The 17,173-nt window shown below is 47.9% G+C and overlaps 1 protein-coding gene across 2 annotated transcripts in view; it reads left to right on the top strand.

Moving 5' to 3' along the window:
• The first annotated feature begins 562 nt into the window (after positions 1-562).
• The window catches only part of RAB43 (RAB43, member RAS oncogene family), a 38,694-nt gene continuing 22,083 nt past the window's right edge, over positions 563-17,173 (top strand). For both annotated transcript variants that reach the window (XM_007985407.3, XM_073009815.1), the window contains exon 1: positions 563-1,081. In XM_007985407.3, the coding sequence (XP_007983598.1) occupies positions 878-1,081 (204 nt within the window). In that variant the 5' untranslated portion in view covers positions 563-877. The remainder of the gene's footprint in view (positions 1,082-17,173) is intronic.

Here is a 17,173-nt window from a genome sequence, read left to right as displayed (position 1 = left end):
AGGGTCGGGATGGGCAGTGGTTTGTGGGCCAGACGGATCCGCGGTGTGGGCGCGCCTGGGTGTTGATGCAGGAGGGGCCGAGGGTGCTAAGGGCGGGGTCGGGCTGGGGGCCGGGCTGAAGGCGGAGTCGGGTTGGGCGGAGTCAAGAGCTGAGGAGAGCCTGAGGGCGGAGTCGGGCGGGCTGAGATGGGCCTGTGGGCGGAGTCGGGTCTGAGCTGGGGGCGGAGTCGGGGCGGGCTAAGGCGGGCCTGAGGGCGGAGTCGAGGTCGGAGCTGGGGACGGAGTCGGGGCGGGCTGAGGTGGGCCTGAGGGCGGAGTCGGGGCGGGCTGAAGAGGACCTGTGGGCGGAGTCGGGTCGGAGACTGGGCGCGCTGAAGTGGGCCTGGGGACGGAGTCAATGTCGGAGCTGAGGGTGGAGTCGGGGGCGGGGACGTAGGCAGAACCGGGGGTTCGGGCTGAGATGGGCCCGAGGATAGGGCTGGGGGCGGAGTGGGTGCCGGCCTGAGGGCGGAGCCCGGGTGGGGCGGAGCTCGGGGGCGGGCTGGGGCGGGCCTACAGGCCGGACTGGCCTGGCTCGGAGTTGAAGACTGGCCGGAGCTTTGCCGCGGGCCCGGCTTGGCGGATCCGGGGCGGAGCGGAACCCGTGGGGCTCCGAGTCCGGGCGGGGCCGAGCCGGGCCGGGGCGGGACCGAGCCAGGGCCGGGGCGGGGCCGAGGCCGAGGCAGGCGGTCGGCAGTGCTGGGGGTTCAGGTGTTGCGGCCGCTCCACGTAGCCAGGCGGCCCGCGGGCTGGAGCGGGCGGAGCTCGGCCCGCGGCTTGCGTGAGCTCAGGCCGGTCCCAGCGTCCAGAGCGCCGGCCCTTCGGCTCCCTCTAGGCCATGGCGGGGCCGGGCCCGGGCCCGGGGGACCCGGACGAGCAGTACGATTTCCTGTTCAAGCTGGTGCTGGTGGGCGACGCAAGCGTGGGCAAGACGTGCGTGGTGCAGCGCTTCAAGACCGGCGCCTTCTCGGAGCGCCAGGGAAGCACCATCGGCGTCGACTTCACCATGAAGACGCTGGAGATCCAGGGCAAGCGGGTCAAGGTGGGAGGCCGGCCAGGGCCCCTGGAAGGCGCTCCCTCGGCGGGCGGGGCGGGGGCAGCGCACCCCGCGGCCGTCTGAAATTTCCTTTGGCTTCCCCTTTTTCCTTCCTCGGGTCGGAGCAGGCCTGGGCCCCGGGGTCTGGGCCGGGTTCACGTCCTCAAAGCGTTGGCCATGGGTTGCGAGGAGGGGCGAGGGAGTGTGGAGGAGGCGGCCCTGCCCTCCGGAGCTCATACCCTGGGGGGGGACTGTGCTCCAAAATAACTTTAGCCATTGGGTGGCAGGGGGTTAGACTCCCCTGTTCCAGGTACTAGCGGAGCGCCTCGGAGTACGGAGATCAGACCCCCCACCTCCATCCACCGCGGTGGCAGCCTCCAGCTCGGCCCACCGGCGGGGCACTGTGCCAGAGAACTGCACCCCCACCTCAGGACTAGGAGCGATCAGGAAGTAGTTGCTTCTAGGACCGGAGGGCAAAACTTTTTGTCAGAATTTCCGGCCTGGCCACGCCTCCCTGCAGTCTCTTTGTGGACCTGGTGGTGGAACTTTACTCGACTAGGGCCAGCCCCGGTTCCCTCCCCCAGCTGGAGTTTGATAGAAACTGAAAACTTCACAGATACCGGAAGGTGGGGGAGAGGACCAAACTTTGGCAATGGCTCCGAATAAAAACAGCAGGATGTGGTTGCCACAATGTCCTGGCAGTGGTTTGATAAATATTTGCGATGAATGAAATCAGATTTACTTAACCTAGGTGTAGGTAGTCCCTATTCAACCGGGAGACCCCGGGCTGAAGGCACTCAGTAACTTTTCTGAACAGCACTGTACAGAAATCTTTGCTTGCTTTCATGGTTTCCAGTCCCCATGATCTTCAGGACACCTCTCAGAGCACAGGGCTGGGACGATCTCTGCCAGGGATATGGGAGTCACTGGAGCCTTGCTGCTGCTGGGCTCTGCCTCTCAGGGTGGCTCTAGGCCTGCTCCTTGTTGCCTTTGGCTAGGATACGTAGCTCTTTGTCTTTGTTTCTGTAAAATTGGGATAATTTCTGGGTGTTGCCTCCCTCCTGCCCCACGGTGGAGAAAAAAGTCAACAGTCTTTATGTGACCACAGTGCCTCTCAGTAGATGTGACGGGGAAGCAGAAACTCCTGCCTGAGGGTTTTTCAATTTTTATTTTTTAATCGTCTTCTGGGGTCTGTGTTTTGGGCTCCGTGGATGGAAAAGAGCAAGGTGCAGAAGGCAGCTTTGAGTCACTCGGGACCACCCTTTTGGAGCAGGTAGCCAGGGAAGAGCTGGAGTGGGTGGAGTGTCCGTTAATGAGTGTGTACCTAGTGATGACGCCAGCAGCTGCAGGGAAAGGGGAGTGTGAAAATACAGGCTAAAGAGCAGTGGTGTCCTCCTCACGAGCTATCGGTCTGCTCCTGGAGTGTCTGAGGTGGCCCCGTGCTGATGGTGGTCAGGGAGGGGGCAGGGTTCCTGTTTACCTGTTGAGATAACAGCCTGTGCCCTAGCAGAGCTCCTGGTTTACTGTGCACAGGTTATGCAATGCAGGGCCGGCCAGTTCGTTATTTCCTTTCCTTATGGTTACCTCCAGATTGTCCTTCCTAGGAAGCAGCCTGGGGGCTGGGGAGTAGAAGAGCTGTGTAGCTGTGGTAAAACCTCTCCAAGTTATAACTGCGCCCTTGAGAGGGTGTTGGGAATCAGCTGGGTTACAGGTGCATTCTCTGCTGACTGGAGGGAATTCTTACCCCCACTCACACAGGATGGAGCCTGGGTGCACAGCTAAGAAGTGATAGAAGTGGGAATATTTTTCCCAGTTTTTCTGACTCCAAAGCAGATTTTTTCCTCCACCCAGCTTTTCAGAATCCCATTGTCTGTGGTGGGGAAGCCTCTGGCAATTGTTTACCACCTCGTTTTGCAGTCAGGAAAACCTAAAGTCTGACTCACTGCAGGGGCTCCAAATTAAAACTGGGCAGCCGTGAACTTGAGGGAACACTGTCCTTCCAGTCAGGATTCCTGGGGTCCGCTGCCTCAGCAGGAGCAAGCCGTTTTCCCTCCTCCATCTGTAAAGTGCCTCTGAGTGAGTAGTCTTTTGGCAATGTGATTTTAAGTCAAGTTTTTTGAGGTCTAATTTACACACAGTAAACTTTCACCACTTGAGGTGCACAGATCTATGAACTTGACAAACATACATAGACAAGCAGCCACACCACAATCAAGATCGAGAATTTTTCCACCAACCCAGAAAGTTCCTTTTGTTCCTCTGTAGTCAGTTCCTTTCACCCCATCCCCTGGCAACCCCCAATCTGTTTTTTGTCTCTGTAGTTTCAGCAGTGTGATTTTAACTGAAACCCTTGATAAACCAGAACTTATTGTTGTTTTTTCTGTGGAAAGCAAGTGCACATCAGGGATTTAGTGTAAAACCTTCCCGGGGCTGTGCACGGTGGCTCATGCTTGTAATCCCAGCACTTTGGGAGGCCAAGGCAGGAAGATTGCTTGATGCCAAGAGTTCGAGATGAGCCTGGCCAGCATAGTGAGATGTGGTATCTATTTAAAATAAAATAAAATAAACCTTCTCAGGGCCTGTCTTGGGAAGCCTGGGATGCTTGTCCAGCAAGCATCCATTCTTATCTCCTAAAGCTTTCCCTGTGATTCTTTACAATGATGCTGGTTTTATTAGAGCTGAGGAAGCTTAGAGATGGATCACCTGGTGGTTTTCCAGCTCCTGTGAGCTTGGAGGTACTGAAAGGTGAAGAGAAAGGCCAAGAGGGCAGAGAGAAGGTCAGAAGGGCTTTAACTAGTTTCCCAACCAGTCAGAGCAATACCTTTATCTAGTTGTATGTTGAAGTTCTTCTTGTTATTTGACTAAAGAGTTCTGCTGCTAAAAAAAAAAAAAAAATTTGAGAATCACAGATTTAATCAAATTACTTTATTTCTGTAGCCACTTCCCATTACAACCAGAATAACCTCCAAACACCTTCCCCAAAGAGATGGACCTCTGGAAAGAGATGAAGTTGGAGAGGCAGACAGAGGCCCATCTCTACCCTTTACTGCCTGCTCTCCAGCTTCACTAGCCCTTCAACATGGCAGGCTCACCCCTGCCTTGGGACCTTTACATCTCTTCCCCTGCCCATCATACTCTGCCTCTACATCCCCTTGTAACTGCTACTTCATCATTCAGGTCCCAACACGAATGCCACATCTTCAGAGAGGCCTTGCCTGACCTCCCAGGTCCTCTATTCTGTAACTCTATCGTATCTGGTCATAACACTTACCAGAGCATCAAATTAACTGGTTTTTGTTTTGTTTTTTTTTTGGTCATCTCCCCTTATAGAAGTTAAGCTCCTTGAAAATACAGGGATCCAGTGGGCCAGTGTGAAACACATGGTGTCCAATATGCGCCTGTTAATTGGTTCCTTTGTAGAGAGAAAGCTGAGGCTAGGTCACTTACAAGTCTATGGCAAAACCAAGGGTTTGGCTGGCTCCTAAGCCCAGTCCTCATTTTTACTTGACTACCCTTCTGATTTGCTCTGAGTTCATAAAGATGACACTGAGATTCTGAAAGTGAATGGATCTAATAAAAACGCGGTTGTGGCCATTGCATTCACTGAGAGAAGAATGTGGAATGGGGCATTTTAGAAAAATTGGGGTTGACAGTTAAAGAGTTTTAGGGTATTTATCAATTATTATCATCATTTATCAATTATTAACCAGAGCGTGTAGATATACCCAAACAGCTCAGAGACACTGCTGTACGAGTCAGTAAGGCTTTGTATGTGGTGGTCATTTCTAGTGTTCTTGTGGATGCATTTGGCTGTAGCCATGAGAACTGGACTTATAAAGTGAATCTGAGGTGCTGCTTGTCTTGTATACTGTGGAGTCTCTGACAGAGCACTGGACTAGGAGTCTGAAGTTCTGGATCTTGCTTCAACCCTGCCACAGACTTGGGCAATTCATTTTTTTTCTCCTTGGAGCTTCAGGCGTCTTCATCTGTGAAATGGGACTAATGGTCTTTGCTCTGCCTCTTTCTTAGGGTTGCCAGAAAACTTTGAACATGCTTGAAAGAGTTTAAAGTTTCCATGACTTACTTTTGAATAGATTTCAAAATTTTTAAAACTTCAAAGGGTGTATAGTGAAAAGTCTTCCGTGTTTGTCCCGTAAGCCACCCAGTGTCCTCTGAGAAGCCATCAGTGTTACTCATTTCTTATTTAAAAACAAGGATTTATAAATATAAATAAATATATATTATATTAGTGCTGCAGTTACTGTTTTCCTCCCTAGATGAGACAGATTAGGTCTGAATTTGCCCCTCCCCCACCCTCCCTCCTCCCCACCTCAGTGTCCTCAGGAAATCTCAGCTGGCTCTAAATCCTTAAAACATTCTGAAGCTCCTCCACTCACTCTTATCTGGGACAACACAAAGGCCTGTTATGTAAACTCGTTTTTGCAGATCACTAGGTTCACGGGCCTCAAGTCCAGTGCAGAGGTCAGCCTTGTGGAACTGTACCCCTCTATTCATCTCTCTCTCAGGCTGGCTGTCTGCTTGCTAGGGATACTGCCAGATCTCTCCTTCATAGAGGTAAAGTCTGTGCCCTTGGGCCTGGACCTTCAGATTTCAGGACCTTTGGCCTTGACTCAAGCTTCCCCTGGCCCTAGGAGTCATCTTTGTTTTTGTAGCTGCTCCTGGCACTTCAAAAAGAGGGGGCAGGGCGGGATAAGGGGAAATGGTTTCTGGTTAAAGTTTGCATTCTCAGTCCTTCCAATCAAGAGTCTAATTCTGCTCATCTTTTTTTTTTTTTTTTCATATTTGGATAAAGTCTGTTTGACTTTTTCAGTTTTCATTAGAAATAGCAAAAGGACTGTTAGATAAGAAAGAAGTTCTAGGTCATGCTGATTTTCTGAAGAAATCTGTTCTTGATACCAGGGACAACCATCCTAATTGCAAAATAAACCTTGCCTCTTGAGGTTTCTTAGAATCCTGAGACAGTGTGTCTGGTGGAGAGATAGTGGAAAGCGGGCCAGCTTTAGAATTGCACAGCACCAGGTTAAATCTTATCCTCAATGGATACGTTCCAAGACCCCCAGTGGGTGCCTGAAACCTCAGATGGTACTGAACACTATGTAGACTATGTTTTGTCTTATGCATACATCCCTGTGATAAAGTTTAATTTATGAATTAGGCACAGTAGGGGATTAACAACAATAATTAATAACAAAATAGAACAGTTATAATAATATGCCAGCATTGCTACTCCTGCGCTTTGGGGCCATTATTAAATAAAATAAGGATTCTTTGAACACAAGCACTGTGATACAGTACATGCTGGACAAAGGACATCCCAGGTGGGATGGAGCAGGGTGGTGTGAGATTTCATCATGCTACTCAGAATGATGTGCAATTGAAACTTACGCATTCTTTCTAGAATCTACCGTTTAATATTTTTATTTGTCTTTTTGAGCAGAATCTCGCTCTGTCGTCCAGGCGGGAGTAGAGTGGTGTGATCTCGGCTCACTGGAACCTCCACCTCCCAGGTGAGGTTCAAGCGATTCTCCTGCCTCAGCCTCCCAAGTAGCTGGGATTACAGGCACCCACTACCACACCCGGCTAATTTTTGTATTTTTTGGTAGAGATGGGGTTTCACCATGTTGGCTAGGCTGGTCTCGAACTCCCGACCTCAGGTGTTCTACCTGCTTCGGCCTCCCGAAGTGCTGGGATTACAAGCATGAGCCACCACGCCCTGGCCCTACTTAATATATTTAGAGCAAGGTTGATGGCAGGTAGCTGAAACCTTGGAAAGTGAAACCATGGATGAGCGGGGGATACTGTACCACAGGCATGTGACTTCACCTCTTCAAATCTGTCTTCACCTGCAGAACCCCTGCCCTTAAGGACCTAACCCATAGTGGATCATTCACAGATGGGAGCTGATGTTGGTGTGTAACCACCTGAGGAGAGAGAGTGGATTGGGGGAGGGGGGTCAGGAAGCTTGGTTTCTCAGCCTAGTTGCCCGGCTGACTGTAAGCAAGTCACTTCATTGACCTGTTGTCCTATCAGTAAAGTGAAGACGATAATACCTGTCTTATTGGCCCATGTGGGATTTCTATAAAGGGAAGAGACTGACCCCTGTGGCTATGCTAGTACTGGAAATAGAGCTATACAGTGACCCCAAACTGATCAGAGATTGCGGGAAGTAGAGGCACACAAGGCCTTTACCACCTTTTGTCTCCATGCGGTGACTCAGGATGTCCACATGTCTGCTTTCCTTGCTTTCCTCTCATTGGTTGTTTAGCCCTTGTAGGTTTCTTTTGTTTTTTTTTTTTTTTGAGATGGAGTCTCACCCTGTCACTCAGGCTGGAGTGCAGTGGCTGGATCTCAGCTCACTGCAAGCTCCGCCTCCTGGGTTTACGCCATTCTCCTGCCTCAGCCTCCCAAGTAGCTGGGACTACAGGCTCCCGCCACCTCACCCGGCTAGTTTTTTGTATTTTTTAGTAAAGACGGGGTTTCACTGGGTTAGCCAAGATGGTCTCGATCTCCTGACCTCGTGATCCGCCCGTCTCGGCCTCCCAAAGTGCTGGGATTACAGGCTTGAGCCACCGCGCCCAGCCCCCTTGTAGGTTTCTTTACCTTGCACTGGCTTTTGTGTAGTGCTGAGGCTATGATTGGCCTTTGCTCAGGCCTCATGCTAGGTGGTTTTCCTGGGTGCTTTGGGTATGAGGAATTCTCAGAGTTCAGTAATAAGAGGAGCAACTCTTCCTCAAATGTGCATGTGTTTTATCAGTTTCCATTGCTTTTCTCATGAGTTGTTGCATTTGATCCTCATAGCCACCCTGTGGGAGACCATCCCCATCTTACAGAAGAGGAAATGAAAGCCCATTTGTGGCAAAGTGCGAACCAGAGCCGAGCTTTTCAGCTCCTAGTCTGGTACTTTTCTCCTCATTGCAGTGTTGTGCCCTCTCCTACTACCACAAACACAAACAAACCCACAAATGAAAAAGGTTGGGACTGATTTAAAATCTAGGCCATCCTATATTGCTTGCATTTTACACATTGATTAGCGGTATCATGTCAACATTTTAATGCCCGGTACTTATTAAATAAATGCTTATTAATTCAGATGAACTGTGAGTAGTGTTCGGAGTGGCCAGTGTGAATGACAGAAAAATCCCACTTTCTAGACTGGCCTGCGAAGTGCTGTTTTATTGTTGATGTGGCAGCAGAAGCCAACCAAATGCTGTTACATATAGAATCTTTCTTTTTTTTTCTTTCGAGATAGAGTCTTGCTCTGTCACCAGGCCGGAGTGCCGTGGCGCAAGGCGCGATCCTGGCTCACTGCAACCTCTACCTCCCTGATTCAAGCAGTTCTCCTGCCTCAGCCTCCCAAGTAACTGGGACTACAGGCACACACCACCACGCCCAGCTGATTTTTGTATTTTTAGTAGAGACAGGGTGTCACCATGTTGGCCAGGATGGTCTGGATCCCTTGACCTCATGATCCACCTGCCTTGGCCTCCCAAAGTGCTGGGATTACAGGCGTGAGCCACTGTGCCCAGCCACATGTCGGGTTTTTCTAACCTGCTTTGGGTTCGTGAGTAAGGACTGTTTGCCATTCATAGCTCCTATCCAGATACCATTAAAATCAGCTCTCCTCTACTTGCACCAGTTTGCCTTCCAAATCTCCCTTTTCTGGATTGGAAAAAGGCAAACTTAATCCCAAAAACTGTGTGTGAGCATCACTTGTTAGGGGTTTTCACCTGTACTCGTGAATGACCACTCTGACATCCCAAAAACAGTGTGGCTAGAAAGTAATGTGACTGGCGTTTAAAAATAGCCTAGGGCCGGATGTAGTGGCTCATGGCTGTAATCCCAGCGCTCTGGGAGGCCGAGGCAGGTAGATCATGAGGTCAAGAGTTCAAGACCAGCCTGGCCAACATGGTGAAACCCCCCCTCTACTAAGAATACAAAAACTAGACAGGCGTGGTGGCGTGTGCCTGTAATCCCAGCTACTCGGGAGGCTGAGGCAGGAGAATCGCTTGAACCCGGGAGGGGGAGGTTGCAGTGAGCCGAGATCGTGCCACTGCACTCCAGCCTGGCGACAGAGCAAGACTCCATCTCAAAAAAATAAAATTAAAATAATAAAAATTAAAATAACCTAAAACTCAGACGTGTATATGGGTGCTATCCCTTTCAGAGTCGTCTCTTTGGGTAATTGTATATGCATTTCCCAAAGGTTTCATCTGCTGTGATGCTGTGTTCAGAAACTTCTCTAGAACCCACACCTGCTTTGGTGGGTGTTCCAGGGGTGGGTTTGATGCATAAAAACAGTCAAAAGAAGCCTGGACAACATAGGGAGATCTCATCTCTACAAAAAAATTAAAAATTAGCCAGGTGTGGTGATGCATGTCTGTAGTCCCAGCTACTAAGGAGGCTGAGGCAGGAGGATTGCTTAAGTCCCAGAGGTCAAGGCTGCAGGTAACTATGAGCATACCACTGCACTCCAGAGTGAGACCCTATCTCAAAAAAAAAAAAAAAAAAAAAAAAACACCAACAAAAACCAGCCTGCCTACCATAATGTTAGCAGTTCTGTCCAAAATGAGGTCTGGCTATAAAATAATTCTGGTTCATGTTAGGCAATTCCTGTATGCGCTGGGCAGTGGCAGCTGTTGGAGTAAGTGTACTGCCTTCTGAGGTGACGTCTCTTAAAGGGGACAAGATGCATTTTGGTTTGAGAGACCTAAAAGCCTGGCCTTCGGCTAACAGCACGAGGGCTGGGAGTCATTTCTCCTCCTTGCTGCATCAGTTTCCTCACTGTTGCGTGACGAAGTGGGACTGGGTGATCTCAGAAGCCTCTCTAGGCTCTGTTATTCTTTGAAAAAAGCCCCTTGTCATTTCAAGCCAGATAACCTCCATGCCCACCATTTTTATGGCTATTGGAGTATAAAAATTGGGTGTTTTTAAAATTTAAAAATTCTGTTTACAATTTCTAATTAAAAACTTTGATTTTGGGTTTTTGTTTTTTTTTTTAATTCTTGTCTTTTTTGTTTGGAAACAGGGTCTCAGGGTCTCCCTCTGGTTGCCCAGGCTGGAGTGCACTGGCATGATCTCAGCTCACGGCAACCTCTGCCTCTTGGGCTCAGGTGATTCTCCCACCTCAGCCTCCTGAGTAGCTGGAACTACAGGGCATACGCCACCACTCCTGGCTAGTTTTTTTGTATTTTTAGTAGAGATGGGGTTTCGCACTGTTGCCCAGGCTGATCTCAAACTCCTGGACTCACGCAATCCACCTGCCTTAGCCTCCCAAAGTGCTAGGATTACGGTCGTTAGCCACCGTGCCTGGCCTTATTCTTGGCTTTTAACTGTGTGTGGGTCCATAAAGTGTGGGTGATTTTGTGACCAAAAAAATGGATCTTAGTGTCAGAGTAAACTTCAGTTTGCTAGTTAGGAATTGTTAATATCTGTTATGTTTATATTATTTTTTTCAATGCTCCCAATAAGAATTGGACTCTCATGTTTATATAGAACAGAATTTTATGAAATACATGGAAATTCTATGAAATCTGTAGAAAAATCTCTTAGAAAAAAATCGTTTTTATCATTGACATCTCAAGGCCAATACTTCAGTGTAAACTCTGACCCTCCAGTTTTGTTTGGGTTTCTTCCCCAGAATAAGCCCTCAACATGTGTTGGCTGCACGAGTGGGAGAGCGGGGAGCAGGATCAACATCTGATGGGTGGGTGCCGCTGGATCCCACGGCTGGCACCACAGGTCTCTCTCCGTTTTTTTGCTTTTGTTTTTGTTTGTTTGTTTGTTTGTTTGTTTTTTGTGGTTTTTTTTTTTTTTTTTTTGAGATGGAGTCTCTATCACCCAGGTGGAGTGTAGTGGTGCCATCTGAGCTCATTGCAACTTCGGCCTCCCAGGTTCAAGCGATTCTCCTGCTTCAGCCTCCTGAGTAGCTGGGACCACAGGTGCACACCACTACACCTGGCTAATTTTTATATTTTTAGTAGAGATGAGGTTTTGCCATGTTGGCCAAGCTGGTCTCAAACTCCTGACCTTAAGTGATCTGCCCACCTCGGCCTCAGGCATGAGCCATTGCGCCCAGCCATGGACTCTTGAAGCTCTACTAGAATCTCTACTAGAAGAGTCCAGGAAAGGGCTGGAGGGCACCCTCCACGTTTTAACAGAACACATGGAAGGAGAAATGCATGTGAAGTGAAAAAAGGAGACCTCCTAGGAATTTGCGGAGTCCCCTGCCCTTGGGAAGGCACATGGTAATGGGTGGAAGGTGAGGTGTGTCCAGATAGGCTTGGGGCCAGTTTGCTGTACATTTGTGGTACAAGTGCATATGTCTACAGATTGATATTTTGCTTTCCCTGAATTATCTTACCTGACTGTCCTGTCTAAAGTAGCACTCTCCCAAGTTCCTTAAAAAGAAAAAAAAAAAAAACTTTGTTGAGATATAATCCACATACGATAAAAATTCCCCCTTAAAGTGTGCAATTCAGTGTTTTTTGTTTGTTTGTTTGTTTTTTAATATACTCAGAGAGTTGTGCAGTCATCACCACAGTTGATTTTAGGATATTTTCATCACCCCAAAAGAAACCTCATCCCCATAAGCAGCCACTCTCACTTCTTGATCCCCACCAGCCCCTGGCAACCACTCAGCTACTTTCTCTCACTGTAGGTTTGCCTATTCTAGATGTTATACATAAGTGGGACTGTGCAGAATGTTTTCTTTTTTTTGTTTTTTTTTTTGTGTGTTTTTTTTTTTTGAGACGGCGTCTCGCTCTGTTGCCCAGGCTGGAGTGCAGTGGCATGATCTTGGCTCACTGCAAGCTCCACCTCCCGGGTTCACACCATTCTCCTGCCTCAGCCTCCTGAGTAGCTGGACTACAGGCACCCGCCCCCACGCCCAGCTAATTTTTTGTATTTTTAGTAGAGACAGAGTTTCACTGTGTTAGCCAGGATTGTCCCATCTCCTGACCTGTGATCCACCACCTTGGCCTCCCAAAGTGCTAGGATTTTAGGCGTGAACCACGCCTAGCTGCAGAATGTTTTCAACATTATTCCCTTACTTGCCTTGTTTTGTTTTTTACTTTGCATTGCCCCGAGTCATACTTCACTTGTTTGTTACTGTTTGCTTCCTTCCACCCTCAGGCACTCAGCACTTCTGGGCATGGACTTTGTCTTAGGTAACAAAGCACTTGGCACAGTGTACTTTATCTTTTGGTTGTTGAATGAATGAAGGAAGGCAGGAAGGAAGCACACTCTTTCTCCATTTATCTAGCTACCTCTTGGCTTGCTTTTGTTGAATTGATCAGTCAGTAAGTTGGAAATATAGTGCTGTTTCTATCCATTTTATTAAGTTTTAAATTCATGTTTAAATTTATCTACCAGGATTTGGTTTTTTTCACCTAAAGAAGACAAGAACCACCATAATCCCAACACTTTGGGAAGCAGAGGCAGGCAGATTGCTATAGCCCAGGAGTTTGAGATTAGCCTGGGCAACATAGGGAGACCCCATCTCTACAAAGAATAAAAAAAAATTAACCAGGTATGGTGTTGTGTGTCTGTAGTCCCAGCTACTCAGGAGACTGAGGTGAGAGGATCACTTGAGCCCCGGAGGTCGAGGCTGCAGTGAGCCAGGATCGCACCATTGCACTCCATCCTAAGTGACAGAGTGAGACTCTGTCTCACAAAAAAGAAAAAACAAAAAACAAAAACAAAACCAAGCACACTTTTACATTCTCCTCATTGCCCATTCCAAATTTTTTTTTACATTATGTACCAACAGTTAGACTTAAATCTAACTTTTATTATTATTATTATTATTATAGACAGAATCTCGCACTGTTGCCCGGGCTGGAGTGCAGTGGTGCGATCTCGGCTCACTGCAACCTCTGCCTCCCAGATTCAAACACTTTTCCTTGCCTTAGTCTCCCAAGGAGCTGGGATTACAGGCGCCCGCCACCACACCTGGCTAATTTTTTTTGTATTTTTAGTAGAGACGGGGTTTCACTCTGTTGGCCAGGCTGCTCTTGAACTCCTGACCTCGTGATCCACACGCCTTGACCTTCCAGAGTGCTAGGATTACGGGCTTGAGCCACCCTGCCCGGCTTAAGTTTTATTATTTTTAAACGTACTATTCTTTATTTCTTTGATTCATTTTAGTTTTGTCTGAATTTTTTCTCCAATGATTCTTTTTTTTTTTTTTTTGAGACGGAGTCTCCCTCTTGTCACCCAGGCTGGAGTGCGGTGGCGCGATCTGGGCTCACTGCAAGCTCCGCCTCCCGGGTTCACGCCATTCTCCTGCCTCAGCCTCCTGAGTAGCTGGGACTACAGGCACCCGCCCCCACGCCCAGCTAATTTATTTTGTATTTTTATTAGAGACAGGGTTTCACTGTGTTAACCAGTTGGTCTCCATCTCCTTACCTTGTGATCCACCCGCGTCAGCCTCCTATAGTGCTAGGATTACAGGCGTGAGCCACCGTGCCCAGCCTCTCAAATGATTCTTACAGAAAAAGTCTGTAGTTGATAAACTTTCAGTAATCACATAACCAAAATTATTTTTCCCTCACTTAAATGTTAGCTTGGCTAGATATAGAAATCTAAGTACAAAATAATCTTCCTGAGAACTTAAGATACTGAACTACAGTTGTGTGTTGCTTAAAGACGGGGATATGTTCTGAGAAGTGTGTCGTTAGGCGAGTCCATCTTGTGCCCATTGTAGAGTGTCCTTATACACCTTAGATGGCATAGCCTCCACACACCTAAGCTATATGGTGTGGCCTGTTGCTCCTAAGCTACAAACCTGTACTGAACACCGTAGACCGTTATAATGCCATAGCAGGTGTTTGTGGATCTAAAGTAAACATAGAAAAGAGGCAGTAAAAAGACAGTATAAAAGATAAAAATCGGAATATTTGTATAGGACCCTAACCATGAATGGAGCATGCAGGACTGGAAGTTGCTCTGGGTGAGTGAATGAGTGAAGGTGAGTGACTGTGAAGGCCTAGGGCATGACTGCTCTACCGTAGACTTCATACACACTGGACACTTAGGCTACACTAAGTTTGCTTAAGTTTTCTTTTTCGATAATAAATTAACCTTAGCTTATGGTAGCTTTGTTTTGCTTTATAAACTTTTCTTTCTTTTTTCTTTCTTTTTTTTATTTTTATTTTTGAGATGGAGTCTCGCTCTTGTTGCCCAGGCTGGAGTGCAATGGTGCAATCTCGGCTCACCGCAACCTCCGTCTCCTGGGTTCAAAGAATTCTCCTGCCTGAGCCTCCCAAGTAGCTGGGATTACAGGGACTCGCCATCACTCTCGGCTAATTTTTGTATTTTTAGTAGAGACGGGGTTTCACCATATCAGCCGGGCTGGTCTTGAACTCCTGACCTCAGGCAATCTGCCTGCGCCAGCCTCCCAAAGTACTGAGATTACAAGTGTGAGCCCTTGCACCCAGCCCTTTTTTCTTTTTCTTTTTCTTTTTTTTTTTTTTTTTTTGAGACAGAATCTCACTCTGTCGCCCAGGCTGGAGTGCGGTGGCATGATCTCGGCTTACTGCAAGCTCCACCTCCCGGCTCCTCCTCCCGGGTTCACGCCATTCTCCTGCATCAGCCTCCCCAATAGCTGGGACTACAGGCGCCCGCCACCACGCCTGACTAATTTTTTGTATTTTTAGTAGAGACGGGGTTTCACTGTGTTAGCCAGGATGGTCTCAATCTCGTGACCTCGTGATCCACCCGCCTCAGTGTCCCAAAGTGCTAGGATTACAGGCATGAGCCACTGCTCCTGGCCCCTTTTTTCTTTATAAACTGTTAAATCAGGGATGTCCAATCTTTTGGTTTCCCTGGGCTACATCAGAAGAAGAGTTGTCTTGGGCCACGCATAAAATACACTAACGATAGCTGATGAGCTTAAAAAAAAAATCTCACGATGTTTTAAGAAAGTTTATGAATTTGTGTTTTGCTGCATTCAAAGCCGTCCTGGGCCACATGTGGCCTGTGGGCCATGGGTTGGACAAGCTTGTGTTAAACTGGTTTTTAATTTTTTTCACAGTCAGCAATGTTTTTAACTTTTGACTCTTTTGTAATAACACTTGATTAAAACACAAACACATTGTACAGCCATATAAAAATATGTTTTTTTACATTCTGTTCTGTAAGTTTTTTTCTATTTTAAAAATGTTTACTTATTTTACTTTTTTATTAAAAACTAAGACACACATACATCAGCCTAGGCCTACACAGGGCAGGATGCTCAATATCACTGTTTTCCTCCTCCACATCCTGTCCCACTGAAAGGTCTACAGGGGCAGTCACCTGCATGGAGCTGTGGCCTCCTGTGATGACAGTACCCTCATCTGGATGCTGCCTGAGGCTCTTGTTGAGGAGGAGGCTTGTTTCTCTTTTTTTTTTTTGAGATGGAGTCTTGGTCTCTTGCTGGAATGCAGTGGCACGATCTTGGCTCACCGCAAGCTCCGCCTCCCGGGTTCACGCCATTCTCCTGCCTCAGCTTCCTGAGTAGCTGGGACTACAGGTGCCCGCCACTACACCCGGCTAATTTTTTGTATTTTTAGTAGAGACGGGGTTTCACCATGTTAGCCAGGATGGTCTTGATCTCCTGACCTTGTGATCCGCCTGCCTCAGCCTCCCAAAGTGCTGGGATTACAGGCGTGAGCCACCGCGCCCAGCCTGGGAGGAGGCTTGTTTCTACCAGCATCACCAAAAGTACATGAGTAATATGTTGGGAGCCACCAACACATTATCAGCCTAATGCTGCAGCTGATATGAAGTCTGATAGTAGTTGAATTATTGTTTGCTTGTTGTTAACTCATATTTTACTTTTGGAAATATATAGGCTTTTAAAAAAAATTACTTCTGGTGTTTTGAAGTCTTACCACATCCTGTTTACATGTGGGATTTTTTTCATTCATCCTGCTCTGAACTTGGTAGGTATAGCCAATGTGAAAATTCCTGTGTTTCTAGCCCTCTTGAGAATTTTCTTTTATTTATTTGATTAACTCCTTCTTGTCATCTCTCTATTCTCTTTTCTGGAGGTTGTACAGGACAGGAGCTAAAATTTAAGGTCTGTCTGCCAGGTCTCTTGTCTTTTCCTTTTTTTTTTTTTTTTTTTAAGATGGAACCTCGCTCTGTCACCCAGACTGGGGTGCAGTGGCACTATCTTGGCTCACTGCAACTTCCACCTCCCAGGTTCAAGTGATTCTCCTGCCACAGCCTTTCTTTTTTTTTTTTTGTTGAGACAGAGTCTCGCTTTGTCACCCAGGCTGGAGTGCAGTGGCCGGATCTCAGCTCACTGCAAGCTCCGCCTCCCGGGTTCACGCCATTCTCCTGCCTCAGCCTCCTGAGTAGCTGGGACTACAGACGCCCGCCACCTCGCCCGGCTAGGTTTTTGTATTTTTTAGTAGAGACAGGGTTTCACCGTGTTAGCCAGGATGGTCTCAATCTCCTGACCTCGTGATCCGCCCGTCTCGGCCTCCCAAAGTGCTGGGATTACAGGCTTGAGCCACCGCGCCCGGCCCTGCCACAGCCTTTCAAGAGTAGCTGGGATTACAGGTGCATGCCACCACATCTGGCTAATTTTTGTATTTTTAGTAAAGGTGGTGTTTTGCTATGTTGGTCAGGCTGGTCTCGAACTCCTGACCTCAGGTGACCCGCCCACCTCGGCCTCCGAAAGTATTGGGATTATAGGTGTGAGCCACCATACCCGGCCATAATATACATTTTTAAAAAAAATTTTAAAGTAAGTTGTAAACATCATACTTCACACCTGAATACATTAACATGCAACTGTTTTTTTTTTTTTTTTTTTTTTTAAGGTGGAGTTTCGCTCTTGTTGACCAGGCTGGAGTACAATGGCACGATCTTGGCTCACTGCAACCTCCGCCTCCCAGGTTCAAGCAGTTCTCCTGCCTTAGCCTCCCAAGTAGCTGGGATTACAGGCATGTGCCACCACGCCCAGCTAATTTTGTATTTTTAGTAGAGACAGGGTTTCTCCATGTTGGTCAGGCTGGTCTCGAAACTCCCGACCTCAAGTGATCTGCCTACCTTGGCCTCCCAAAGTGTTGGAATTACAGGCGTGAG

This window comes from Chlorocebus sabaeus, chromosome 22 (genome assembly GCF_047675955.1).
Source record: "Chlorocebus sabaeus isolate Y175 chromosome 22, mChlSab1.0.hap1, whole genome shotgun sequence".
In the NCBI taxonomy this organism is placed as follows: Eukaryota; Metazoa; Chordata; class Mammalia; order Primates; family Cercopithecidae; genus Chlorocebus; species Chlorocebus sabaeus.
The sequence above is the reverse complement of the archived record's forward strand: the minus strand, read 5'-3'. Positions and strand labels throughout refer to the sequence as shown.